The 26,948-nt window shown below is 38.1% G+C and overlaps 1 protein-coding gene across 1 annotated transcript in view; it reads left to right on the top strand.

Moving 5' to 3' along the window:
- The window catches only part of KIF27 (kinesin family member 27), an 86,025-nt gene that overhangs the window by 4,026 nt on the left and 55,051 nt on the right, over positions 1 to 26,948 (top strand). The window contains exons 2-5 of the mRNA XM_080820782.1: positions 2,918 to 3,301; positions 13,947 to 14,147; positions 16,988 to 17,946; positions 24,812 to 24,955. Of these exons, the coding sequence (XP_080676908.1) occupies positions 3,004 to 3,301; positions 13,947 to 14,147; positions 16,988 to 17,946; positions 24,812 to 24,955 (1,602 nt within the window). The 5' untranslated portion in view covers positions 2,918 to 3,003. The remainder of the gene's footprint in view (positions 1 to 2,917; positions 3,302 to 13,946; positions 14,148 to 16,987; positions 17,947 to 24,811; positions 24,956 to 26,948) is intronic.

Genomic DNA, 26,948 nt, shown 5'->3' with positions numbered 1-26,948 from the left:
TACCCACCTCCTCTCGGCAACCCTCAGTTTGATTTGTGAGATTAAGAGTCTCTTACGGTTTGTCTCCCCCCCGATCCCATCTTGTTTCATTTATTCTTTTCCTACCCCCCAAATCCCCCACATTGCATCTCCATTTCCTCATATCAGGGAGATCATATGATAGTTGTCTTTCTCCTGAATTGACTTATTTTGCTAAGCATAATACCCTTTAGTTCCATCCACGTCGTCGCAAATGGCAAGATTTCCTTTCTTTTGATGGCTGCATAGTATTCCATTGTATATATCTACCACATCTTCTTTATCCATTCATCTGTTGATGGACATCTAGGTTCTTTCCATAGTTTGGCTATTGTGCACATTGCTACTATAAACATTCGGGTGCATGTGCCCCTTAGGATCACTACGTTTGTATCTTTAGGGTAAATACCCAGTAGTGCAATCGCTGGGTCATAGGGTAGCTCTATTTTCAACTTTTTGAGGAACCTCCATGCTGTTTTCCAGAGTGGTTGCACCAGCTTGCACCCCACCAAGAGTGTAGGAGGGATCCCCTTTCTCCATATCCTTGCCAGCATCTGTCATTTCCTGACTTGTTCATTTTAGCCATTCTGATGGTGTGAGGTGGTATCTCACTGTGGTTTTGATTTGTATTTCCCTGATGCCGAGTGATGTGGAGCACTTTTTCATGTGTCTGTTGGCCATCTGGATGTCTTCTTTGCTATTTCTTGTCTTTTTGATTCTAGCCATTCTGACAGGTGCAAAGTGATACCTCATTGTAGATTTGATTGTATTTCCCTGCTGGCTGATGATGTTGAGTATCTTTGCATGTGCTTATTAGCCATTTTTCATATCTTTGAGGAACAAAACTTTTAAATTTGATTAAATCCATTTCATCTGTTCATCCTTGTAAAGCTTACTGCTTTTACTTTTGGAGTTTACCTGAGAAACCATTGCCAAACCCAAGGTTATCAAGAGTTACCCCTATATTTTCTTCTAAGAATATTATGAGTTTTAGCTCTTATGGTTAGCCCTTATGGTTAGGTGAACGATTTTGAATCAACTTTTGTATATGATGTGAAGCAAGAGTCCAATTTCATTCTTATGCATGTGGATATCCAGTTGTGTCAACCATTTGTTGAAACGTCTGTTCTTTCCCCATTGAATTGTCTTGACGCTCTTGTCAAGAACCATTTGCCCATAAATATGAGGATTTACTGGGACATCTGGGTGGTTCAGTTGGTTAAGCATCTGCTTTCAGCTCAGGTCACAGTCCTGCATCGGGCTTCTTGCTTGACAGGGAGCCTGCTTCTCCCTCTGCCTGCCACTCCCCCTGCTTGTAATCTCTCCTTCTCTCTCTGCCTCTGACAAATAAATAAAATCTTTTAAAAAGTATGAGGATTTATTTCTGGATTCTCAGTTCTTTTCCACTGATCTTTAAGTTTGTCTTATACCAGTACCACACTGTCTTGATTTCTGTTGTTTAGTTTTAGAATTGGGGAAGTGTGTCCTCTGACTTTGTTCTTTTTGAATATTATTTTAGCTATTCTGTGTCCCTGGAATTTCCATACGAATTTTAGTATCAATCAATAAATAAAATCTTAAAAAAAAAAAGAATTTTAGGATCAGCTTGTCAATTTCTGCAAAGAATTCAGCCGGGATTTTGATAGGGGTTGCACTGAATCTGTAAATAAATTTGGGGAATGTTGTGATCTTTTTTTATGATTTTTTAAAAAGATTTTATTTATTTGACAGAGATCGCAAGTAGGCAGAGAGACAGGCAGAGAGAGAGGGAAACAGACTCCCCGCTGATCAGAGAGCCCATTGAGGGGCTCCATCCCAGGACCCTGAGATCACGACCTGAGCCAAAGGCAGAGGCTCAACCCACTGAGCCACCCAGGTGCCCCATGGAATATTGTGATCTTAACAGTGTTAAGTCTTTCAACCCACAAACATGAGGTGTTTCTCCATGTATTTAGATCTGTACTTTCTTTAACAATATTTTATAGTCTTCAGAGTATGTTTTATATACCTTTTATTTAATTTCTGTCTAAGTATTTTATCCTTTCTGATGCTACTATAATGGAATTGTTTTCTTAATTTATTTTTCAGGTTCATTGTAAGTATAGACATCAATTTAATTTTTTTAAAGATTTTATTTATTTATGACAGAGAGAGATAGTGAGAGAGGGAACACAAACACTGGGGAGCTGGAGAGGGAGAAGCAGACTCCCCGCTGAGCAGGGAGACCATATGGGACTCAGTCCCAGAACACTGGGATCATGATCTGAACTGAAGGCAGACGCTCAACGACTGAGCCACCCAGGCGCCCTGACACCAATTTAATTTTTAATGTATTAATTCTACCAGCGATTTTCAGAAACAAGTGCAACATAAGTAGGAGTGGAAAAGCCGTTTTTCAGTTAGTTTTGATTATTTTTGAAAAGAAATTATTTAAAGTTATATTATAGAAACCCTTAAAACTATTTTCCTGGATTTATTTCTAGTATTTGTGGCAAAGAGATATAGCTATAAAATCTAATAAAGGGTTTGCTTTCAACACAAGTGTACAGTTACTCAATAATTTCCTTGCCTTAATTTTTTAACTCCCCGGTTATTCAATATTTAGATTAGTGAAGTGGGAAACACATTACTGCTACAGAAAGAATGGCATGGTGGAATCCCATGCTTCGTCATTTACCAACTCATGGACCTTACCCTTTAGACTGTTTTGCAGCAAATCCAGACATTTCATATCATTTCACCTGTAAATTATAGGTATATTTTTATAAGACATATTTAATTGTTTTAATTACCTCATATTGGAATAAAATGTGCTTTAATTTACTTTATTTTGGAAGATGGTTAGTTTATTAGGATAGAGAAGTCCATAATTGAATTTTGTTTTTATTTTGATACACAGGAGTCCAGATCTTACATAAAATGGATAATTCTCACAATAGATACTAAATATTAAGTAGAAAGTTATTTAGTAAAATCTAAGCTGCTATGGAAGAAATACCAGTAAAAGTTGCTGTAAGAATCCGACCTCTGCTGTGCAAAGAAGTTCTTCATAATCATCAAGCTTGTATGAGAGTTATTCCAAACACCCAGCAAATTATCATTGGGAGAGATAGAGTCTTTACTTTTGATTTTGTTTTTGGCAAAAATTCCACTCAAGATGAAGTTTATAATACATGTATAAAGCCACTAGTGTTGTCACTCATTGAGGGCTATAATGCAACTGTTTTTGCCTATGGACAAACTGGATCTGGGAAGACCTACACCATTGGAGGAGGCCATGTCGGTAAGATTCTCATATTCTTTAACTTTTGTTTGAGATGCTGGAACGAAGCTAAAATATAACTGTCTGAAACATAGAAGGTGCTCAGCATATTAATTGAATGAAATAATGTATAATCCTATATTATATCCTGTATATATCCTGTATAATCTTTGAATCAAGTGTAAGATCATCATCTTTGAAAGATTTATTTTTAAATGTTGAAGTTTCATTCAACAATTCAATTTGTGATTATATTTGATTAAGGAAACAAGTTTAATACAGTGTTTGGTGTTCAGCCCTTTGCCATTTTTTCCCCAGTTTTATTGAGATACAATTGACATACAACTTTGTATTAGTCCAAGGTGTACATATAATGATTTGTTATATGTAGATATTACAAAATGATTACCACAGTAGGTTTAGTTAGTACCAGTCACATCACAGTTATAAATTTTTTCTTGTGATAAGAACTTTTAAAAAAGATTTATTTATTATTTATTTGGGGGAGAGGGAGCTAGAGAGAGCACAAGCAGGGTGAAGGGCAGAGGGAGAAGCAGGGTTCCACCAAGCAGGGAGCTTGGTTCAAGGGCCTGATCCCTGGACCCTAGGATCATGTCCACAGACACTTAACCAACTGAGCCACCCAGGTGCCCAAGAACTTTTAAGATCTAATCTTTTGGCAGCTTTCAAGTACACAATACAGTATTAGTAACTACAGTCACCATGCTGTACATTACATCCTCAGAACTTACTTATCTTATAACTGGAAGTTTTTATGTTTTGACTACCTTCACCCATTTCCCCCACTCCCTGCTTCTGACAATCCTTTGTAAAGTGGAAAGAAATGAGTTAACATGACCAGATTTTGATCTTTTAACATAGTCCACGTGTAAATATCAAGAGTTCTGCAACCAGAACCTCAAGGCAATAGGAAGAATTTATTATGTGGTTTAAGGGTCTTTTTTCCCCATTTTTAAGTCAAATTTTTATTTTGCTTTTTCTACTTTATTGAGGTACAATTGGTAAATAAAATTGTATGATATTTAAAGTGTACATCATCATGATTTGATGAATGTATATGTTCTCAAAGGATTCCTCCAATCTAGTTAACACATCCATCACCTCACGTGTAAATACAGATTTCTATTGTATTTTATTTTTAAAGATTTTATTTATTTGAGAGAGAGAGAAGCACAGGTGGGGTGAGGGGCAGAGGGAGAAGCAGACTCCCTGCATAGCAGGGAGCCCAACGTGGAGCTCCATCCCAAGACCCTGGGATCACGACCTGAGCTGAAGGCAGATGCTTAACCGAATGAGCCACCCCGGCACCCCTGGATTTCTATTTTAAATACTAAATATTTTAGGTTATAATTTCTCCTGCTTGTAATTCTAGTTTGGAAAAGGTGGAATCGTTAGGATTTCCTGTAGAGCTGGAAGGAAACTTGAGAATCATTTCTCTTTGTTTATAACTGTGGAGCTCCGGCTATGGCGTGATCAGTGAAGGACTTATTCAGTTAGAGGGCTAGTGACAGCTGGAATTGAAAGCTGGGTCCTCTGATGAGATTGCTTACTGTATTGGTATTTTTCTACTAAAGACAAACTTTTGAGTATTATACATATATATGTATTATTATCTAATATTATTGCTAGTATTCTGTTTATGTGTAATGACTCTCAATGTGTTTTCTACTTTCATGCTCTTCAAATATGGAATATGTGACTTTCAGAAACATTTTTCATTACATGTAGGGATTGGATGGGAGAGTTGGAGGCTGGCTGTGTGGTTTGAAGAGGCCCTGATTGCAAAGACTAAATGGAAGGTCCATAAGTGCCCAATATCCCCCACACCCTTCACCACCATTTTTAGAATCACCGTTAGGAAGGATTTGGGCATTAAAGATACTAGATTATTTTAGAGTCTCAAAATAAAAATTCAATTTTTCTACTATAAGTTGTGTTTTGTTTTTTTTAGGATCATAGCTTTTTTTTTTTAATGGAAAAATGTTTTATGATCCTTAAGACTCAGTATGTTCCTTTACTAATAAGAGTTATAAAATGCTTAGAGCTTGGTGACTTAATTATAGCTATATTGCTTTTATTAAGAGGCCATGCATACAATTTTAATACCTTAAGGGAAAGAGTTATTATTTATCTATTATCCTAGAATATTTTGACTGCTCTAAAATACTTTATACTTGAGAACACCATAAGAAGCAGTTTTTTACTTTTTTCCTCTAGCTTTTTATTCTTTTTTAAAAAATCATTTTATATTTTTTCATCATGATAAGTTTGCTCTTTATTTTTTTTTTTTAAAGATTTTATTTATTTATTTGACAGAAATCACAAGTAGGCAGAGAGAGGGAGAAGCAGGATCCCTGCTGAGCAGAGATCCCGGTGTGGGCCTTGATCCAAGGACCCTGAAATCATGACCTGAGCCGAAGGCAGAGGCTTAACCCTCTGAGCCACCCAGGTGCCCCTAAGTTTGCTCTTTAATCCCCATCCCCTGTTTCCCCATTATCGCATTCACCTCCCGTCCATTAACCATCCATTTATTCTCTTTAGTTAAGAGCCTGTTTCATTTGTCTCTCTTTCTTTCTTTCTCTTTTTTCCTTTGCTTGTTTGTTTTGTTCCTTAAATTCTACATATGAGTGAAATCATATGGTATCTGCCATTCTATGACTGACTTATCCTGCTCAGCATTATATTCTGTAGCTCTGTCTGTGTCTTTGCAAATGGTAAGATTTCATTCTTTTTTATGGCTGAATAATTCTGTCTTGTGTGTATATGTATGTGTGTGTGTGTGTGTGTGTATACTACGTCTTCTTTATCCATTCATCTATTGATGGACACTTTGGGTGCTCTCATAGTTTGGGTAAATATCCAGTAGTGCAATTACTAGATCAGAGGGTAGTTCTCTTTTTAAAGTTTTGAAGAACCTCCGTACTCTTCCTTAGTGCCTACACCTGTATACATTCCCGCCAGTAGTGCAAGAAGTTTCCTTTTTCTCCATATCTTTGCCAATACCTGTTGTTTCTTGTGTTGTTGATGTTAGCCATTCTGACAGCTGTGAGGTGGTATCTCATTGTTTTGTTTTGTTTTTTTAAAGATTTTATTTATTTATTTCACAGTCAGACAGAGATCACAAGTAGGCAGAGAGGCAGGCAGAGAGAGAGAGGGAAGCAGGCTCCCTGCTGAGCAGAGAGCCCGATGCGGGGCTCGATCCCAGAACCCTGGGATCATGACCTGAGCCGAAGGCAGAGGCTTTAACCCACTGAGCCACCCAGGCGCCCCTCATTGTAGTTTTGATTTGGTTTTCCGTGATGAAGACGTTGAGCATCTTTTCTTGGGTCTGTTGGCCACCTGAATATCTCCTTTGGAGAAATGTCTGTTCATGTCTTTTGCCCATTTTTGGATTGAATTATTTGTCTTTGGGTGTTGAGTTGTATCAGTTCTTTATATATTTTGGATACTAACTTTTTATTGGTATTTGCAAATATTTTTTTCCATTCAGTAGGCTGCCTTTTAGTTTTGTTGATTATTTCCTCAGCTGTGCAGAAGCTTTCTATTACTTTGGCTTTTGTTTCCCTAGCCTCAGGAGACATATCTAAAAAATGTCGCTACAGCTGATGTCAGAGAGATTACTGCCTGTGCTCTTTTCAAGGATTTTTATGATTTCAGGTCTCACATTTAGATTTTCAATCCATTCTTAATTTATTTTTGTGTATCATAGAAGAGGGTGTTCTGATTTCATTCTTTTGCATGCAACTGTCTGATTTTCCCAATGCCATTTGTTGAAGAGATTGTCTTTTTCACATTGTATAATCATTCTTCCTTTGTCTAAGATTAATTGACCATATAATTATGGGTTTATTTCTGGGTTTTCTGTTCTGTTCTATTTATCTATGTGTCTGTTTTTATGCCAGTACCATACTGTTTTGATTACTGCAGTTTTTTACATTTAAATTCAATTAATTAACATATGATGTATTATTTGTTTGGGGGGTACAGGTCTGTGATTCATCAGTCTTATACCCAGTGCTCATTACAACACGTACCCTCCCCAATGTCCATCACCCCATCATCCCAGCCCTCCACCCCCACCCCTCCCGCAACCCTCAGTTTTTTTCCTATAATTAAGAGTCTTATGGTTTTTCTCCCTCTCTGGTTTCATCTTGTTTTGTTTTTTCCTCTCTTCCTGTATGATCCTCTGCCCTGTTTCTTAAATTCCACATATCAGTGAGATCATATGATAATTGTCTTTCTCTGATTGACTTATTTTGCTTAGCATAATACCCTCTATTTCTAACCACATGATTGCAAATGGCAAGATTTCATTTTTTGAAGGCTGCATAATATTCCATTGTGTATATATGTACAACATCTTCTTGATCCATCCGTTGATGGACATCTGGGGTTTTCCCAAAGTTTGGCTATTGTGGACATTGCTGCTATAAATATTGGGGTGCAGGTGAGCCTTCAGATCACTACATTTGTATCTTTGGGGTAAATTCCCAGTAGCGTGATTGCTGGGTCGTAGGTTAGCTCTATTTTCAGCTTTGGAGGAACCCCCATACTGTTTTCCAGAGTGGCTGCACCAACTTGCATTCCCACCAACAGTGTAGGAGCGTTCCCCTTTCTCCACATCCTCGCCAGCATCTGCCCTTTCCTGACTTGTTAATTTTAGCCATTAGTGTGAGGGGTTATCATCTCATTTTGGCTTTGATTTGTATTTCCCTGACGCCGAGTGATGTTGAGCATCTTTTCATGGGTCTATTGGCCACCTGGATACCTTCTTTGGAGAAATGTCTGTTCATGCCTTCTGCCTATTTTTTGATTGGATTATTTGTTCTTTGGTTATTGCGTTTGGTAAGTTCTTTTCTCTTTTATAAGGTTTTATTTATTTGAGAGAGAGAGAGAGAGAATGAGAGAGAGCATGAGGGGAAAGAGGTCAGCTGGAGAAGCAGACTCCCTGCCGAGCAAAGAGCTCAATCCCAGGACTCCAGGATCATGACCTGAGCTGAAGGCGGTCGCTTAACCAACTGAGCCACCCAGGCACACTGTTAAGTTCTTTATAGATTTTGGATACTAGCCCTTTATCTGATATGTCATTTGCAAATATCTTTTCTCATTCTGTCAGTTGTTTTTTTGGTTTTGTTGACTGTTTCCTTTGCTGTGCAAAAACTTTTTATCTTTCTTTTTCCCCCCAAAACCTTTTGATCTTGATGAAGTCCCAATGGTTCATTTTTGCCTTTGTTTCCCTTGCCTTGGGAAACATGTCTAGTAAGAAGTTGCTCCGGCTCAGGTCAAAGAGGTTGATGCCTGTGTTCTCCTCTAGGATTTTGATGGATTCCTCTCTCACATTCAGGTCTTTCATCCATTTTGAGTCTATTTTTCTGTATGGTGTAAGGAAGTGATCCAGTTTCGTTCATCTGCATGTGATTATCCAGTTTTCCCAACAGCGTTTGTTGAAGACACTGTCTTTTTTTTTTTTTTTTTTGACAGACAGAGATCACAAGTAGGCAGAGAGGCAGGCAGTGGGGGGACAGGCTCCCCGCTGAGCAGAGAGCTCGTGGCCTCGATGGGCCTCCATCCCAGGACCCTGAGATCATGACCTGAGTGGAAGGCAGAGGCTTAACCCACTGGGCCACCTAGGCGCCCAGAAAAGACTGTCTTTTTTCCATCAGTTATTCTTTCCTGCTTTGTCGAAGATTAGTTGACCACAGAGTTGAGGGTCCATTTCTGGGTTCTTTATTCTGTTCCACTGATCTATGTGTCTGTTTTTGTGCCAGTACCACACTGTCTTGATGGTGACAGCTTTGTAATAGATCTTGAAGTCCGAAACTGTGATGCCACCAGCTTTGGTTTTCTTTTGCAACATTCCTGTGGCTATTCAGGGTCTTTTCTGGTTCCATATAAATTTTAGGATTATTTGTTCTAGTTCTGTGAAAAAAGTTGATGATATTTTGATCAGAGATTGTATTAAATGTATAGGTTGCTCTAGGTAGCATAGACATTTTCACAATATTTGTTCTTCCAATCCATAAGCATGGAACTTTTTCCATTTCTTTGCGTCTTCCTCAATTTCTTTCATGAGTACTCTATAGTTTTCTGAGTACAGATTCTTTGCCTCTTTGGTTAGGTTTATTCCTAAGTATCTTACGGTTTTGGGTGCAACTGTAAATGGGATTGACTCCTTAATTTCTCTTCTGTCTGGTTATTGGTGTATAGAAATGCAACTGATTTCGGTGCATTGATTTTATATCCTGACACTTCACTGAATTTCTGTATGAGTTCTGGCAGTTTTGGGTGGAGTCTTTTGGGTTTTCCACGTAAAGCGTCATATCCTTTGCAAAGAGTGGGAGTTTGACTTCTTTGCCGATTTGGATGCCTTTAATTCTTTTTGTTGTCTCACTCCTGAGGCTAGGACTTCTAGTACTATGTTGAACAGTAGTGGTGGTAGTGGACAGCCCTGCCGTGTTCCTGACCTTAGAGGAAAAGCTCTCAGTTTTTCCCCAGACTGCTGAAGTTTTATAATATAACTTGAATATAACTGGAATTGTGAAACCCCAGTTTTGTTTTTCTTTTTCAAGACTGCTTTGGCTCTTCAGGGTCTTTTGTGGTTCCATATGAATTTTAGAATTGTTTGTTCTAGTTCTGTGAAAAATGCTGGTGGTATTTTGATAGGGATTGCACTGAATGTGTCGATTGCTTTTGGTAATGTGGGTATTTTAACAGTATTTCTTCTTCCAGTCCGTAAGCATGGAGTGTCTTTCCATTTCTTTGTGTCATCTTCAGTTTCTTTCATCAGTGTTTTATAATTTTCAGAGTACAGGTCTTTCCCCTCTTTGATTAAGTTTATTCTTAGATATTTTATTGTTTTTGGTGGGATTTTAAATGGGATTTTTAAATGGGGTTGTTTAATTTTCTTTCTGCTGCTTCATAATTAGTGCATAGGAATGCAGATTTCTGAACATTGATTTTGTATCCTGAGGCTTTACTGAATTCATTTATCAGTTTTAGTAACTTTTTGGTACAATCTTTAGGGTTTTCTGTATATGGTATCATGTTGTCTGCAAATAGTGAGAGTTTTACTTTTTCCTTATCAGTTTGGATGCCCTTTCTTTCTTTCTTTTTTTTTTTTTAAAGATTTTATTTATTTATTTGACAGAGAGAGATCACAAGTAGCAGAGAGGCAGGCAGAGAGAGAGAGAGGGAAGCAGGCTCCCTGCTGAGCAGAGAGCCCGATGTGGGACTCGATCCCAGGACCCTGAGATCATGACCTGAGCCAAAGGCAGCGGCTTAACCCACTGAGCCACCCAGGTGCCCGCCCTTTATTTCTTTATGTTGTCTAATTGCTGAGGCTAGGACTTCTAGTACTATGTTGAAAAAAGTAGTGAGAATGAACATCCTTGTTTTATTCCTGACCCTAGGGGGAAAACTCTCAGTTTTTCACCATTGACTATGATGTTGGCTGTGGGCTTTCCATAGATGGCCTTTATTATGTTGACTATATTCCTTCTGGACCTACTTTGCAGAGGTGTTTTTTTTTTTTTAATCATGAATGGATGTTACACTTTGTCAAATGGTTTTTCTGCATTTATTGAATGAGCCTATGGTTTTATCCTTACTGTTTTTTTTTTTAAAGATTTAATTTGCTTATTTGTCAGAGAGAAAGAGAGCATGCAAGCACAAGCAAGGAGAGAGGCAGGCAGAGGGAGAAGCAGGATCCCAGGACCCTGGGATTATGAGTTGAGCCGAAGGCAGTTACTTAACCAACAGAGCCACTCAGGTGTCCCTATCCTTTCTGTTATTGATATGATGTATCGCATTGATTGTTTTGCAAATATTAAAGTCCACTGGCATCGTGGGAATAAATCCCACTGGATGGTGGTATGATTTTTTTAATGTATCATTGGATTCAACTGACTAGTCTTTTGTTGAGGATTTTTGCATCTATATTCATGAGAGATATTGGCCTTTAGTTCTCTTTTTTGGGGGTGTCTTTATCTGGTTTTGGTATCAGGGTGATACTGGCTTTAAAGCTTGAATTTGGAAGTTTTCTTTCCTCTTGTATTTTTTTTTTTTTAATGATTTGAGAAGAGTGGGTATTAACTTTTTTCCGAAGATTTCTTTATTCATTTTAGAGAGAGAATGAGAACAAGGGAGAGAGGGAGACAAGCAGACTCTGTTGAATGGGGAGCCTGATACCCTAAGATCATGACCTAAGCTGAAATTAAGAGCCGAATTCTTGACCAACTGAGCCACCCAGGTGCCCTGAGAAGAATGGGTATTAACTCTTGAAATGTTTGGTAGAATTCTTCTGTGAAGCCGTTTAGTCCTGCATTTTTGTTTTTTGTGAGTTTTTGAATTACTGATTCAATTTCATTGCTAGTGATTAGTCTGTTTAAATTTTCTATTTCTTCCTGTTTTGGTTTTGGTAGGTTGTATGTTTCTAGGAATTTACCCATTCCTTCTAAGTTGTCCGGTTTGTTGTCATACAGGTTTTCATGGTATTCTGTTACGTTTGTTTGTCTATCTGTGGTGTTGGTTCTTATTTCTTCCCTTCCATTAGAAATTTTATTTGGGTCTTTGTCTCTAGATGTTTTTCTAGGCATTTTAGAAATACACATGTAGTTTTTTTTCTTGTTGTTTTGTTTGTTTAATGAATTATTATACCTGTGATTCTATAACTTTATTTTTGCATTTGACAATATAAAATATTCCATTACTTCCTGTATGGGTCATAGAATTTCACCTCATTTTTTGGACTATATAATATTCCAGAGTTTGAATAGACCATAGTTCCTCCATTCCAGTATTAATGGACATTTACTTAGGTTGTTTCTGATTTTTACTATCATAAAAAAGTTGCAGTGTATATCTTTGTATATTTAACTTTGCACCATGTGTTAGTATTTGTATAAAACAGATTCCAAGTAATGGATTTTTTGAGTCAAAGTGAATGCACATTTAAAATGTAAATAGATACTGACAAATCAGCTTCCCAAAAGGCTGTAATTCCTACCACCAACATATGAAAGCCATTTGCTTGTATCCTTGCCACTTATTGGATATTATAAATCCAAAATATTTTTTTGGTCATCTGATAGGTGAAAAATTATACTTTGTTGTTTGAAGTTACATTTCTTGGTATATTGGTGAAATCGTTAAGCATTTTTTTATTTCCCAGGCTTTTAAGGACTCCAATTCTGGATCAATCATCTGCTGCTTTTTATAATGCATCTTTTTATAATGGATCAATCATCTGCTGCTTTTTATAATGCATCTTTTTATAATGCATCTATTTATGCATCTTTTTATAATGCTGTTTTTTTTTCCTCCAATAAATAATTTGTCGAGCATTTGTAGTGTGTCTGGGGTACCATGCTAGGCACTGTGGCAGAATAATAATCTCTTATTTTTCAGTATGGTGCTTATTTACTAATATTCATTTTCCTACTTCTCAGAACCTTGGATTTACTGACTTGTACCAGGCATACATTCTCTAGAAACACTTGTATGTTCTATAAATAACATAATAGCTAAATAATGGCTGTTGAGATATAAAACTTTACAAGTTCTCTCTCTTGAAACAGTCTATCTCAGGAATGTAAGTATAACATTGAAAAGTGTGATATTTAGATTACGGAACTACATATTGAAACTATTATAAATATTATTTGAAATTCAGCATTCTGATAAGTCTTTTTAATTATTGTGCTTTGTTATCTGTTGAAGTGGGGAATGAATGAGCTATTTCAAATCAGCCTTACATTCTGGCTAATCTACAAAATATGTATTGCACTGTAATTTATACATAATGCTGTTGGCTAGTTCTTGGAAACTCTCAAAAAGGGATCTTTAGTGGGTTAAGTGACTAACTCTTGATTTCTGCTCAGATCATGATCTCAGGGTCCTGGGATCCTGTTGGATCCACACTCGGGAGGGAGTCTCTTCCCCTCTCCCTCTCCCGCTCTCCCCACTTGCACATACACACGCATCCTCTCTAAGATAAATAATTTTTTTTTTGTATGATTCCATTTTATTTATTCTTTTTTATGACATGTTAGTCACCATACAGTACATCATTAGTTTTTGATGTAGTGTTCTATGATTCAGTGTTTGTGTATAACACACACTGTCTCTAAAATAAATAAAATAAATCTTAAAAAAAAAAGGAAAGAATCTTCAATTTTCATTTTTTCCTTTGTATTAGAAAAACCTATAGCTTCCTTTACTTGCCACATGATGGCAGTCTTGCATCTTAAATTAGGTGAAAGGCAGTCCAAGTTAATAGAGGTTCAGATTTTCAGGATGCTGCCCAAGATCTAAACATTGGTAATTTTCAACCTGGAACCTGTTTTTAAAGTTCATTTGAAAGCCAGCTTTTTGTAGCTTGGAATGTATTTCCCATGGAACGATGCTACAAATGGTGGGTAGGTTTCTAAATTGGCTTAACATATTTAACCTTAAGTCTCAAATTTATTCTTCTGCTTATTTAAAATTTTTAAAACTGTTTAAAAAATTGTGGAAAACTTTACACATGAGTTTTGAAGTTATGGTTTTAAAAATTTATAATATAGTTATATAAAAAATATGTTGTAAATGTAGGGTTTTAGCCTTTCTTATATTTTAATTTTCACATGTCCTTTCTTTAAATTTTTAGCTTCAGTTGTGGAAGGACAAAAGGGTATCATTCCTCGAGCTATCCATGAAATATTTCAAAACATCTCTGAAAACCCTAGCATTGACTTTAGTATTAAAGTGTCTTATATCGAAGTATATAAGGAAGACCTAAGAGATCTTCTAGAATTGGAAACATCTATGAAGGATCTTCACATCCGAGAAGATGAAAAAGGAAACACAGGTAAAGTAGCCTACTTAACTGATAGCCTTCATTAGCAAGTAGATGTGATTTAATTGAGTTTCAGGATGTATTCCAAAGAATCTTTAAAACAGACATCGAAGCAAAATGCATTTGTTTTTACTTTAAAATTGGGTAACTTTTTGATTACCAATATCCATTAAATCACCCAGGTGAAACATAGTTCAGACAGGTTGGTAAGATTAAGTTAATAAGTTGTAATTCAAGGTACTTATTTTCTATAATTGCCTGTGCTCTGAGTTGATCTCCAACAAGACTTCGAAATAGGCTAAATTAGTTTTCGTGCTTTTTTTTTTTCTCCCAGAGTTTTCCCCAGAGTTGGGATGGCTTCTTCCTTTGATGTTTGTCCAGGTTGTTCCAGAATTCTCCTTTCTTCCTCTTTGATTTTGTCCCACCACATCTGTCACCTCCTCTCTCTTTCTCTCTCTCTCTTTATAAAATTTGTACCGTTTATGTGTTTGCTTCTCCATATCGACACTGTCCATTGTTGTGCTTCTTGTGGTCTGAATTTCTATGCTAACAACAATTTCTATGCTAACAACAATTTCTATGCTAACAACCCGTTAATTTCATTATCCATTTGTTTTGAAATGGGAGAAGGTTAGATGGGTCAAAATATAAGTATTTTAAAGAATAACACTTTCTGCTTTTCTGATTTAAAGGGTAATATGTTCAGCATAGAACACTTTGAAAACATAGGAAAGTTTAAGGAAGAAAGTTGAAGATCATCTTTAATCCCAGAACCCAGAAAGAACAACTTCTGTTTTTGGTGTGTTTCCTTCTAGATTTCTTTTTCTGTGCACATATAAATTTTTTTTAATATACTTAGAACCCGACGTGTAACATTGTTCCTTATTTTTTCACTTAATATTTATATTGTGGGCATTTTCACACACCGTTAAGTATTTTTCAAACTTATGACTCTTCGTGGTCGTGTGGTAATTTTGTCTTTGGAATGTATTATGCTTTTTAAAATTAATGCTCCATTCTTGGACATTTAAGCTGTTTCTAGATTTTCACTATTATTAATAACACTGACTTGGGTGTGTTTCTCTCTTAGAAAAGATACTTAGGTAGAACCCTTCTTGGAGACAAAGGTGGAGACTTGACCTGAGGAGTCACTGACTCCTTGAGGGAATTTCCTAGCGGTTAGGAAAGTCAGATCATTCAGACTGCCTGCAGGGGGCAGTGAAGTTTGTCCTCTTATTGGCCTTGTCTTGGCAGCCCTGGCATTCCTCGATGTTTGGAGAAAATGGTTTTTGTTTTGTTTTTTAGAAAGAAAGCAGACATAGTAGTTTATGGTCTTAGTAGATAATTCAGTATAGTTTCTCTTTTCTGGACAGACTTCAGACCAATGTTTTGAGCTTCTGTATCGTATAAAATATAATTATTGAGTGTTTTTATCTTCTCTTAAGAAGATAACAGAAATGACACATGTTTATTTTAGAAGAGTCAAATAATGCAGAAGTATACACTATGCCTTCTGATAAACTTAATAGCTAATATCAGTTCTGCAAAAGTTTTGGGAAGATGCAACAAATTGTCTTAAGACCAATTGGCGTCTGTCTTATGTAATGTTCCATTCATTACCAAAGTTTATTTGTTTGACATATTTATTTAGTTCCTGTGTGTGAAGCAATGTTTCATATCCAGCCTGGGATGCTGCACCATCAGTATCACCGTGGAAGCTTTTTAAGAAATACTGTCTTTTGGGCCCCACTTTTCAGAAACTCTCATGAGTTTGTCCGGAATGGGGCCTGAGCCTTGCTACTTTCTCTTTTATAAAACTTCCAGGTGATTCGCAGCTGGGTTTGAGGACCAGAGATAGTGCTAAGCTGTAGCGTAACGGGAAAATTTTATGAAAGTTATCCTTTGCTTTACAGGTACATTGTCATGTTTTATAATTGCTGATCTTTTAGCATTCCCCGTTTGTAGTATAGGTACTAGAACTTTAAATGTTCTCGGTTGTTAATGTGTCATGTTGGAAATAATGAAAGCAAAATGATTATTTTTCAAGAAGACAGTGACATAACAGGATCTGTATAAAGAGGAAATGGGACACTGTAATTCAAGCACAGAATCAGGAGCTTTACTGCTCTGATTCAAATCCCAAATCTGCCTGCTGCTTTTTGAAATATGTTTGAATATAAACAAATAATGTGGGCAGTAAGCTTTGGTTTATTTGCGGCTCTTATTCCGCTGTTCTTGAAATAGAAACTTTTTTTTTTTAATTGCAATCACATTTGTTTACCTTGTACTCTGCTATTATGTAGGGCATACCTATTTTTAAAATGAATAACCAATTTTATTTACACTGAAGTTGTCATTTATCGTTGGTCATGACCACACAATACCAAAAACCATAAGCCTAAGGATGACTTGAATATTAACAAAACTCAAAAGACATGAATTTCTCTTCATTAATCTACTGCTGATTAATTCTTTTGAGCTTTCTGTTTAATCTATTTTTTTTAGTAAGTCTGTTAGAGCAAGTCAAAATACTGGAATAAAGAGTTTTTCTTTAGTCAGCCATCTTAAAGAATTGAGTGTGACTCCAAAGAAACCAGATTATTTAAAATATATGTATATATTACTTCTTTTAGAATGTAAATATCAAAATGAGTGCTGTCTATTAAAATCGTTCCTTTGGGAGATTATCCAAAATTACTTAATGATGTTGCTGATGTCGCTATAGTTTGAAGTGCTATTGATTTTTTTATTTTTAAGAGCTTTTCTTAGCCTGGGCAGTTCAGCCAATATTAACTGTTGTAATTGGGTTTTGATTAAAATTTGGTTTAAAAACTTGCTGTTGCTGTTTTAAGTGATTGTTGGGGCCAAAGAATGCCAGGTGGAGAGCACAGATGAGGTGATGAGTCTCCTGGAGATGGGGAATGCAGCCAGGCATACAGGGACCACGCAAATGAACGAGCACTCCAGTAGATCACATGCGATTTTTACAATCAGCATCTGTCAAGTGGAGAAAAACGTAGAGGCAGGTGAAGACGGATCGTGGTACTCCCGTCGGCAGATTGTCTCAAAGTTCCACTTTGTGGACTTGGCTGGCTCCGAAAGAGTAACCAAAACAGGGAATACTGGCGAACGGTTCAAAGAATCCATTCAGATCAACAGTGGGTTGCTGGCTTTAGGCAACGTCATCAGCGCTCTCGGGGACCCCCGCAGGAAGAGTTCACATATTCCATATAGGGACGCGAAAATTACCCGGCTTCTGAAAGATTCCCTGGGAGGCAGCGCCAAGACTGTCATGATCACTTGTGTCAGCCCATCCTCCTCCGATTTTGATGAGTCCTTAAATTCCCTCAAATATGCCAACAGAGCCCGCAACATTAGAAACAAGCCCACCTTAAACTTCAGCCCCGAGTCAGACCGAATGGACGAAATGGAGTTTGAAATCAAGTTGCTTCGAGAAGCTTTGCAAAGCCAACAGGCTAGCATCAGCCAAACCAGCCAGATCCATCCAGAGGAGACTCCTGAGAGAAACAGGATCCATGCTCTGGAGGAGCAAGTGGCCCAGTTGCAAGGCGAATGTCTGAGTTACCAGAACTGCGTGGAGGAGGCCGTTACCTTCCTGGTGGACCTAAAGGAGGCCGTCCGACTGAACCCGAAGCAGCTGCACAAACTGCAGGAGTGGCTGAACATGACTCAGGACATCAAGAAGGCGGTGATCACCTCCTTCAGAGGGAGCCACGGCCTCGGCAACCTGGGAGAAGGGCCTCAGCATGTTACGGTCCTCCAGCTGAAGCGAGAGCTGAAGAAATGCCAGGTATGTGTTTGCCTTTTGTTGGTGGCTTGTTGGACGACTCCTTTACTGGGGCAAGGGTCATTTTGGAACCTCAGAAGTTTTTCGAAAAGATTATGTGTGCATTTGCCTTCACTCAGTTACTTCCCTGTTCCTACCGCTTTGTCCTCTTAATTCACACCTTCTCAGCTCCTTCTCCTTTCTCTTTTAATATCTTCACTTGGTATATTTATGAAGCAGAATCTTATGGACCTGCTCATTGATTTAGAGGATGAAGAGAAAGACAATTTCAGAAAACAAAGTGAAGTTGTACGTTAGTGAGTCTTTATTCCTCTTTGGGTCGGTAGTTCTTGAAGGAAAAAAAATACTTCATCCCTTGAGTGTGGAATGCTGGGTTTTTTGAACAAGCAAAGCAATCATCTTATTTGACAGTATTTAAGGGATGTAGGTATACGTATTCATATTATATAAACGTACGTTGAGTTCAGAGTTACGCTTCTCACCTTCCATTCACACACAGTATGGGAAGATTTTATGTCACTGGGGAAATCATGGGAAACAAGATACATCCAGTCCTCCTTACATGGGGGTCTGGTAGACAAATGGATATTCTGCCAGTTTTTGAAAATAGGAAAATGTATAGTTAAAAACATAGCTTTCTAGTTAGAAATCTTTCCTCAAGACCTTTTTATATGTATTAGAAAGAAACCTCTATTACAGCAGCTCTTGAACTTTTTGTTCACAAGATTTCTTTTTTTTTTTTCCTAAAGATTTTATTTATTTATTTGACAGAGAAAGAGAGAGAGAGCACAAGCAGGGGGAGCAGGAGAGGGAGAAGCAGGCTCCCCGTTGAGCAGGGAGCCTGATGCGGGACTCGATCCCAGGGCAGGGGATCATGACCTGAGCTGAAAGCAGAGGCTTAACCATCTGAGCCACCCAGGCGCCCTGTTCACAAGATTTCTTTACAATTTTAAAACGAGGTCCTCTAGGGGCGCCTGGGTGGCTCAGTGGATTAAAGCCTCTGCCTTTGGCTCAGGTCATGATCCCAGGGTCCTGGGATTGAGCCCTGCATAGGGCTCTCTGCTCAGCGGGGAGCCTGCTTCCCCCCATCTCTCTCTGCCTACTTGTGATCTGTCTGTCAAATAAAGAAATAAAATCTTTAAAAAAAATAAAATAAAGTAAAACGAGGTCCTCTAAAGAGCTTTTGTTTATGGGGACTGTATCTATTAATATTTGCCACATTAGAATTAAAACACAAAAATGTAAACAATTAACTCACTCAAAACTACCAATAATAGCCTGATTACATGTAAAATAAATAACTTTTTTTCATGAAGGATAACTATCTTCCAAAACAAAAGAAGTTTAGTAAGAATGGAATTGTTTCACATTTTACATGTCTGGCTTAATAGAAGGCAGGCGGATTTTCATATCTACTTCAGCTTTCAGTTCGCTGCAATATGTTATTTTTGTTGAAGTACATGAAGAAAAACCAGCTTCATATAGATTTGTAGTTGGAAGGGAGGAATCTTTTAATGGCTTTTTCAGATAATTATGGATATTTTGTCTTTGCTATTACACCCAAACTCAACCAGTAGAGATTTCCTAATGGTTACTGGCTGTGTGGAATTTGAAACTGTCTTTGTTACATTAATATTTATACCTTAAAATTCACTATATCTTGTACTTTGGATCTTTTATCACATGATTCAAAATTGTCATTTATTGGTCATGTGGAAAATATTTGTTTACTAAATTATGTAGATCTTCCAAATGTTGATGCCTATCATTAGACAGTATCAAGTAATTACATTCACTAATCTTACCTACTGATCTTACCATCAGGGTCTTTAATTATTGGAACCCATCAGACTTGCAGCAGAAATGTATTCCAAAATTCTAATTTTTGCATGAAACTTGAATTTTATCATTTGCAGCAAATATTGTTGTTTCCCTTGAAATGATGGTTTTCTTTCTTTTTTAAAAAAGGTTATTTATTTATTTATTTGACAGAGAGAGAGACACACAGTGAGAGAGGGAACACAAGCAGGGCAAGTGGGAGAGGGAGAAGCAGGCTTCCCGCTAAGCAGGGAGCCCGATGCGGGGCTCGAACCCAGGACCCTGGGATCATGACTTGAGCCGAAGGCAGATACCTAATGACTGAGCCACCCAGGTCCCCCAAAATGATGGTTTTCCCTTTTTTTTTTTTTAATAGATTTTATTTATTTATTTGACAGACAGAGATCACAAGTAGGCAGAGAAGCAGGCAGAGAGAGGAGGAAGCAGGCTCCCTGCTGAGCAGAGAGCCCGATGTGGGGCTCCATCCCAGGACCCTGGGATCATGACCTGAGCCGAAGGCAGAGGCTTTAACCCACTTAGCCACCCAGGTGACCCCATCAAGATATTCTTAAGTGAAGCTGGCATTTGTTTGTATTGTGAGTGCGTGGCAGTGAGGAAGACAGTGACTCCTGGTACAGTTTGGTGACATGTCCCCTATTCACGCTAGGAATCAGCAGTTTTACCCACCCTTATGTACCATCAGTGCAAATGTCAGCGTGGTAAACAGGGAAAATATTGGCTTAGTATTATTAATACTAAATAGTATAAATAAATAAATTAATTAATACTAAAAATAGTTTTGATCTCTTGGATGCCCTGAAAGCACCTAAAGCACGTGCCAAAAGGGTCTTTGCTGAATACACTGTGAGGACTGCTGGTTCTATCTCAGAGCTTCTGATATTTAAATATAAACATTTAAAGTAAAACCTCTAAAATTATGGATTTTTTTTTTTTTTTTAAAGCAGTGACTCTGCCCTACCTTCCTTGTAGATAGGGCAGGCCTGGCCCTTCCTCCTTGGTATAAGACACTGGCAGAACGGGAAGTGTGGTTGATGGGAAGCTGGAACTTTGGGGCGCTGTAGGGGTTGGCAGGAAGTGCTTTTCCTTCCTGCTTTTAAGGTGCCTAAAAGTGGAAACCCATAAAACCCCTTGGTTGAGGATGGGGTGGATACTAACTTTTTCTCTCCATCTGTTGGAAACCCTGAATTACACTTGCTCGAGATGATGCATTCAAGATTAAGGCTTTCCAAAGATATTAACAGTCTTGGTGAAAAAGGGAATCAGGAGCAAATGATTTTCGGGAATGCTAGCTGGATTGCAGAGAACCTAAGACTTCTCAGGACTTTGAAAGTGCTGGTGGATGCTATTAATCTTCAAGTGAGAGATAGAATGTTCAGTATTTCCCAATTTTATTTTTTTTATTTTTATTTTTTTTAAAGATTTTATTTATTTATTTATTTGACACAGAGAGAGAGATCACAAGTAGGCAGAGAGGCAGGCAGAGAGAGAGGGGGAAACAGGCTCCCTACTGAGCAGAGAGCCTGATGCGGGACTCAATCCCGGTACCCTGAGATCACGTCCTGAGCTGAAGGCGGAGGCATAACCCACTGAGTCACCCAGGTGCCCCAGTATTTCCCAATTTTAAAAAATGGATTTTGTCTTTTTGGTCTGCCGTCTTGCAGGACTAATAATCCTGGATACCGCTGAATAGCAAATAGATGACAGCTGTTATTCCTCACCCCATATGTCTCTTTAAAAAGTTGTTTTTAAACTTCCTTTTCTGTTCTTTTCTGTGAGAGAGACAGAATAAACATAATAGTTAAGAACATAGGTACCCAAACCCCCAAGGTTTGAATCCTGACTCCTTTGCTGCCTCGCTCTGTGACCTTAGGCAAATACTTCACCTCTCTGTGCTTCAGTTTCCTCATCTATAAAATAGAAACAATATTAACAAGCACCTTGTAGGGTTGTTGTGAAGATTATTATTTATTTTTTTTTAAAGATTTTATTTATTTTTTTGACACAGATCACAAGTAGGCAGAGAGGCAGGCAGAGAGAGAGGAAGGGAGGCAGGCTCCTGCTGAGCAGAGAGCCCGACACGGGGCTCAATCCCAGGACTCTGGGATCATGACCTGAGCGGAAGGCAGAGGCTTTAACCCACTGAGCCACCCAGGCATCGCCCATTGTGAAGATTATTAAAGCACTAGTTCCCATAAAATGATGAGAACGATGCCTGGCCAGGAGTAAGGCTCCATAAATACCAGTTCATTATTATCTTATTCATTTTTCACCTGCCTGGACTGACGTTACATAGCAGTGACAGCTAAGTGATTGGACTTAGCAGTTGTATGCAGGACCACGTGCCAGGGGTTACTGTGAAGGCCACTTGATGAACTCTGTGCAGGGAGATAGCAAGTCTATGCGGGGAGAGGCGTGGATGTTCTCTTTGCTCAGCCCTGCTCCCTTGAGCCTATTACACAAGCAGACAAGTACTTTAAAAAAAATTCCGAGCCAAGATGCGGTTGTGGGCCATCTTCCAGGTAGAATTATTGCCTGTTGCTAGGGAAATGTCACTCCAAAGTTACCATCTTCTCCTTTTTAGACACTGTCCAGTAGTGTTGGAATCCTTGGTTTTTGCTATTAGTCAATTATTAGAACACCCCATCCCCTAATAAATACCTCTTAAAGGACCTTGTTGCCTTTTTATTCCATATTTCGAATACAGGAACAGTATGTGAATATGATTTTACTCAACAGTTAAACACTTTTAATAAATAATAGAGCTGTAGCTTATAAAGCATGTGTAAGAATAGTTAAATATGCAGTACTGGGAGCCAAACTACATTTAAAAAAAAATTATTTCAGAGACAGAGGGAGAGAGAGGGAAAGCAGGGGGAGGGGCAGAGAGAGAGGGAGAGAGAATTTGTATTTCTAATTATTGTAATATTTTACATTTTAAGCTCAAATGCACAATTAATTTTACCATAAGAGAGGATATTAGCCAATGAGAATTACAGTTATAGCTCATATATATATATATATGTATGTATGTGTGTGTGTATATATATATATATATATATATGTTTTTTTGTTTTTTTTTTTGACAGACAGATCACAAGTAGGCAGAGAGGCAGGCAGAGAGAGAGAGGAGGAAGCAGGCTCCCCGCTAAGCAGAGAACCCGATTCGGGGCTCGATCCCAGGACCCTGAGATTACGACCTGAGCCGAAGGCAGAGGCTTTAACCCACTGAGCCACCCAGGAGCCCCTTATAGCTTACATTTTTAAGAAGGAATATTTCCTATTCTTTTTTTTTTTTTCTTTTAAGATTTTATTTATTTATTTGTCAGAGAGAGAGAGAGAGCACAAACAGGCAGAGTGGCAGGCAGAGGCAGAGAGAGAAGCAGGCTCCCCACCGAGCAAGGAGCCTGATGTGGGACTTAATCCCAGGACCCTGGGATCATGACCTGAGCTGAAGGCAGCTGCTTAACCAACTGAGCCACCCAGGCATCTCAGTTATAGCTTATTTTATGAAAGAAGTCACATAGATCCTATACACATATGGAGTCATAAGGACTAACAGGGTCATGTGTCCTTTTCTTATTTGGTCATTTGAGGATCCCCAGCAGAGAAAAGAAGGGCCTTACCCTAAGTGCTACTATGAGGTTGTGACAAAATCAAGGCAGGCCTCAGGCTGTGGGTTCTCAGTGCGGGGGCCCATCTACCCTGATGCCATTGCTTGAGAAGTCACATACATAGCCTGTTTCTGTGAATGAAATCTTTTTTTTTTTTTTAAGATTTTATTTATTTGACAGACAGAGATCACAAGTAGGCAGAGAGGCAGGCAGAGGGGTGGGGGGAAGCAGACTCCCCGCTGAGCAGAGAGTTTGATGTGAAGCTCCATCCCAGGACCCTGAGATCATGACCTGAGCCGAAGGCAGAGGCTTTAACCCACTGAACCACCCAGGCGCCCCTCTGTGAATGAAATCTTATGTAAAGTGAACACTCATTTTTGCAAATCAGTTACTTGTTCTTGTCTTTTCCTGTAGCTTAGAAGAACGAGCACGGGCTTTGGATCTAGATAGGCCCTGGGCTAGAAGATCAGGAGTTTAGTTAATCTACTGTGTCATCTTGGGGAGAGGCCTTAATCTCTTAGTTTCTTCATGAAAAAGGAACCTCGTCTATTCAGTGAGATATTTTTAAAATGTCAAATCATTATCTAGCATAGAATAGACTCCTGGCAAACGTTACGTTTCTTTCTGTTTATTTAATTTAAAAATTGTTTTATGGACCACCTGGGTAGATCAGTGGGTTAAAGCCTCTGCCTTTGGCTCAGGTCATGATCTCAGGGTCCTGGGATCGAGCCGCATTGGGCTCTCTGCTCAGCAGGGAGCCTGCTTCCCTCTCTCTCTCTGCCTGCCTCTCCACCTACTTGTAATCTCTGTCAAATAAATAAATAAAATCTTTAAAAAATTAAAAAAAATAAAAATTGTTTTAAAGTATTATTTGCATATCCCAAGTTTATTTGAAAACAGGCACAATTCACTAGAAATTATAAAAACTCTTTGTTTAACCATATTTTTAGTCCTCTTCAAAATATCTCTTCATAGTGAAAGTCCATAAAATTAGATATTCTCTATTTAAAAATCCAAATGCATCCTTGACTCTATAGATCAGTTTGAAAAATGTGACCTCTTTGATTTTTAAAAGCCCACATTAAAAATCTCATGGCAATTCTAGCAAACTTGTAAAAATCTTAACTGAGTGCATTCTAGAAACTGAGTAACTTTTTGGTTTTAAAAATCAGGAACTAAAACCAGGAAAAATTTTCTATCATTACAGTAATTAATTCTTAGGTTATAGTCATGCTAGGTCCTCGACACTGTTTCTTTCTCCTAATGAGGAGAGAAAAGTGTTGAAAGTGAATAGGATAAGAAAAATTTCAAGAGATATCGTCAAATCGTCAATAAATCCGCAGTTTCTGTAGTAATTTCTGGGCTGTCCTGAATGTTTTCCATGGTGAATGTCTTGTGCTCTCTTTCCCTCCTCCCAGTGTGCGCTGGCTGCCGATGAAGTTGTGTTTCATCAGAGAGAACTGGAGGTGAAGGAACTAAAGAACCAAGTGCAAATGATGGTCCAGGAAAACAAAGGCCATGTGGTATCTTTGAAAGAAGCGCAGAAAGTGAATAGATTACAGGTAGAGTTTCTTAACGTATCTAGAGCCGTAGATTTAGTTGAACTAGTACTTCACTAAACAGGAGCATTTTATTTATTTATTTTTTATTTATTTTTTTTTAAAAGATTTTATTTATTTATTTGACAGAGAGGGATCACAAGTAGGCAGAGAGGCAGGCAGAGAGAGAGAGGAAAGCAGGCTCCCTGCTGTGCAGAGAGCCCGATGCGGGGCTCGATCCGAGGACCCTGAGATCAGGACCTGAGCTGAAGGCAGAGACTTAACCCACCGAGCCACCCAGGTGCCCCTAAACAGGAGCATTTTAAATGATAAATGGGAGTGTTTACAAAAATAGGTTTCAGTTGCAGTTTCAGGCACCTAAAAGTGTTATTACAGTTTTTCCCCTAAATCGGTGTAAAGGGAAAACATTTTTATTGTTACCCTGATTTATCCTTCACAAATAGGAAGATGATACCCAGGAACTTAATTTGCACATTGTATGAAGGTCACGTTTTCTCTGTGTCTTTCCATTCTCTTGTTTGCCAAGGTAACAGGCAATGTGATGGTGATAAGAGCTGGAAGGTAGACACAAACTTTAAAATTTATTAGATCATCCCTTCATACTCCCATCAGTGATTTGCTCTTTAACTTTGGTTAAATCTTTCAACTTTTCTGTCTTAGCCTCCTATTTAGGAAACAAAACAAATAAGCATAGGGGAAAAAAGAGTGAGAGAGGCAAACCAAGAAACAGACTATTAATTATAGAGAACAAACTGATGGTTACCAGCAAGGAGGTTGGGGGTGGGGGGAATGGAGGAAACAGGTGATGGGGATTAAGGTGTGCACCTGTTGTGATGAGCTCCAACTATTGTATGCAGGTGTTGAGTAATATTGTACACCTGAAACTAATATGTTAGTTTCATATGTATGTTAACTAACTGGAATTTAAATAAAAACTTAAAAACATAAATCTTAAAAAAAAAAAAAGACATAGTAAACTGTCAGCCCCTCAGAAGTCCTTAGTTCGTCCTGCTCAGAGAGAGTCACTTTCCTTACTTCAGAGTAATGCTTTCTCTGCTTTGCTTTGTGGTTTTACTATGTATCCCTGAACAGTACAGTTTACATTTTGGAATTTTTATAAATTTAATCATTCAGTATGTATATTCTTTAGTATCTAGTTGCTTTTATTGAATATCTTTTTGTTCTGATTCACCCACAGTGTAACTATAGCTTGTTACAGTTTATAGCTATACAGGATTTCATTATATGAATATATTGCAATTTATATTTCTATTCTACTATTTTTTTAAATTTTATTTTATTTTTTCAGTGTTCCAAGATTCATTGTTTATGCACCACGCCCAGTGCTCCATGCAATATGTACCCTCCTTAATACCCACCACCAGTCTCACCCATCCCCCCACCCCCTCCCCTCCAAAACTCTCAGTTTGTTTCTCGGAGTCCACAGTCTCTCACAGTCTCCCCTAGGATTTCCCCCAATTCACTTCTCCTCTCCATCTCCCCGTGTCCTCTGTGTTATTCCTTGTGCTCTACAAGTAAGTGAAACCATATGATAATTGACTCTGCTTGACTCTATTCTACTATTGATGGACTTTTTTGGTGATGGACATTTTCTTCTTTTTTTTTTTTTAAGATTTTATTTATTTATTTATTTGAGAGAGAGTGGGGGCAGGGGGCTGAGGGAGCAGAGAGAGAATCTTTTTTTTTTTTTTTGCCTCATAATGGAGAGAGAGGATCTTAGTCAGACTCCTCACTGAGTGCAGAGCCTCACGCAGGACTGGATCTCACGACCTTGAGATCGTGACCTGAGTCAAAAATCAAGAGTTGGATGCTTAACCAACTGAGCCACCCAGGTGCCCCTTCACATCTATATTTTTACTAATTCTTGGGGTCTTTTTGTTATAGTACTGACAATTTTTGCATTCTACGTATTGAAGATGTATTATTAAGTACATAAAAATGCATGATTGTTACATCATCCTGGTGAATTCAGCTT

Source organism: Martes martes (assembly GCF_963455335.1).
Source record: "Martes martes genome assembly, chromosome: 12".
Classification (NCBI taxonomy): Eukaryota; Metazoa; Chordata; class Mammalia; order Carnivora; family Mustelidae; genus Martes; species Martes martes.
Note: the sequence above shows the minus strand (reverse complement) of the source record. Positions and strands in the feature narration are given on the sequence as shown.